Source organism: Halyomorpha halys, unplaced genomic scaffold, assembly GCF_000696795.3.
Source record: "Halyomorpha halys isolate HHAL.00 unplaced genomic scaffold, Hhal_1.1 Scaffold296.1, whole genome shotgun sequence".
Classification (NCBI taxonomy): domain Eukaryota; kingdom Metazoa; phylum Arthropoda; class Insecta; order Hemiptera; family Pentatomidae; genus Halyomorpha; species Halyomorpha halys.
In genome coordinates this window covers 289,092-291,655 of record NW_027116473.1, presented here as the reverse complement: position 1 = coordinate 291,655, position 2,564 = coordinate 289,092, and the positions used below count along the sequence as shown (strand labels likewise).

At 30.0% G+C, this 2,564-nt stretch overlaps 1 protein-coding gene across 1 annotated transcript in view; it reads right to left on the bottom strand.

Annotated features, from left to right (window-relative positions):
* The window catches only part of LOC106680856 (uncharacterized), a gene marked incomplete at its 5' end in the record, with an annotated part of 20,515 nt that overhangs the window by 13,164 nt on the left and 4,787 nt on the right, over nucleotides 1–2,564 (bottom strand). The window contains 1 exon segment of the mRNA XM_067053248.1: nucleotides 339–413. Coding sequence (XP_066909349.1) covers nucleotides 339–413 — 75 coding nt within the window.

The window sequence follows — 2,564 nt, the reverse complement described above, 5'->3', positions numbered from 1 at the left end:
TTGTTAATGAATCATTAAATAAAGAAATTTTAACAAGGAAGAGTACTTCACTACATCTAATTATGTCAATACGAGTATATCCACATTTGGGAAATAATTTAAAAATGATTATAAGATCATCTAATATGGACAAGTTAAATTTTTATTAAAATGTTGATTTAACAGGGAAAAATTTAAATTTTGGAATAAATGGAATACGGTTCTGGAGTAGAATTTCAATTTAAAAAAACCATGAATTTTCAGAAATGGATATATTAAATTTTGATAGAGAACTCCTAACTTACTTACAATAAGTTTATTAAAAATAAAAGATCATGTAACAATTAACGATGACTCACCTGCCGATATGCTTCGTTCTTTTCCTTCTCCAATCTGTCTTTGAGTTCGGCTATTTTCTCTTTCTCAGCTTTTAACTAAAAAAAATAAAATTAAAATATATATCTAAATGTGAATAATATTATTATTCTATTATAATAATCGTTTAAATATTGATTTTGATCTAGTATCAAAGCAGTTGATTTCCAGTGTACAGCGGAATTACTCAATTGAAGTACAAAACCATGGATGCATGATAGTATCGATAACTGCCTGGTATGTAACTCTAAAGAAAAGGAAGATACCATTCACTCCTTGACAACCTGACATAAGTATAGTGGAATTAGAATAAAATATTTTGTGCAGCGGACCTACTCTCCAGAATAATTACTTAGTTTATTAAAAGGCTTTAATTGGAGAGCTCTTAGCAACTGTGTAGGGCGGGCTACATTGGAAAGAGCTCAGTTAGTTAGTATGTGAGGGATCAATGCCATACCACAGCATTAGTACTTCTTAACACAGTACTGAAGCTGTCCCGATGCACATTATTATATTATCTCCTAATAATACTTATGCTATTAATTTTTTCAATTCTACATATGTACTGTGTAATACCTCTTTTATGAGTAAATATTTTTATTTATAAATGATTAAGTATGTTTTATGTTATGTATCATTTCAGTATTGTTTATTTGTAATATTAAACCTAAAAGCAAGGTAACCAATTTTCGTCAGTAAAATAGCAGTCACAAAAGATATCCTTCAAAGCCAAGATGGTGGCAGGAGTTCTGCAAAAAGTTCATTGAATGGTGGCCATGTTGAGCAGATTCAAATATTTTAAAAACTTTATTTAACTTCACATCATAATTGTAGTTACAGCAAATTTAAGAAAAAAATAGAAGTTAAGAGTAAGTACTGCAGAAAATTATTCATAAAGGAAATCATAAGCAAAAAACTCAAAACCGCAGTGCTACAATCGATGTTGAGAACGAACACCTATAGAAGGGGAAGGATGAAAGATTGGTTTTTGAATCACTTGATGTTTAAATGCGGAAAGGTAGGACGTATCCTGGATGCAGGAGGTCCTGAACATACTTTGTCTCTCTCAGTAGGACATCTAGAATCATCCAAAAAGTTAAAGTGCCTCTTTCTTTTGGATAGCCGGGATGAGATGTGTTTAAAACTGTTAGAGGATCAAATGCTTTGTTTAAAGACAGTGCTAGTTTGTGAAATAGAAGTAATAAAAAATCATCAGTCATCATAGAAGGGCATAAATTGGTTAGTGCTGCTCAACATATAATTAAGTATAATTGTGAAAGTGTTATTAAAAATAAGTGTTCCGATTGCCTAAAAACCCGCCCTGAGATTAAGAGTCTATAAAGTAATATATAATAAAATAAAAATTACCACATCTATTTAAGATTTAATCTTTTTATTTAACCTTGTCATCCTCAAAACTATACTTTAGATATGAGAATAAATAAAAACTATATAAAATTACTTTAAATAATTTATGAATATTATCTGTTATCTTGTTATTTTCTAATAACAATTTGTTGTTCATTATGGAAGTTATCTTGTTTTTTGTTCTTAGTTCTAATGAAGGCTTAAAATTCTGGCCAAAATGTTGGCGCAAATAAATAAGTTTGCGCTCTTCACTGGCCGCACCTTCAACCATATTCTCCTCATATTTTATTATGATTTTTTATTTGCCACTAAGGTAGTCCACTGTCTAAATAAAGATTTAGGGGGTATACCCAGAAATACATATTGTGTAAGAACTTTTTTTTTTTTTTAATGTTATTTTTATGGTTATAACAGAAGATTGTACACTATAAAATTATATCAAAATGCTTTTTTAAGCAACCTGATTGTTAAACATTTTCCTGAGGGGTCTCCCTCTTTTCCCCATCTAGAGTAGGGGGTTGTCTGCACATGTTTCAATTTCCAGTTTAAAATGGTCAGCATGAGTAGAAAACCACTGCGTACATATTGTTATGATTGTCACGGTAAAAAAAAATGCGAGCGATATATGCTTAGACATGGTTTAGTTAAGGTGACTGTACTGGAGTAACCACGGTTAATGGTATATCCTTTAATATAAATCCATCTTTCAAAAGACATTTCGAAACAATTCTGATTTTTTAAAAAATTGTTTTTTTTTTTTTTTGAAATTGATAGATTTATTTATTGATAGATATTACAATCTGCCACACAGTTGTGGGCAATAGGTAATATTGATGAATGAT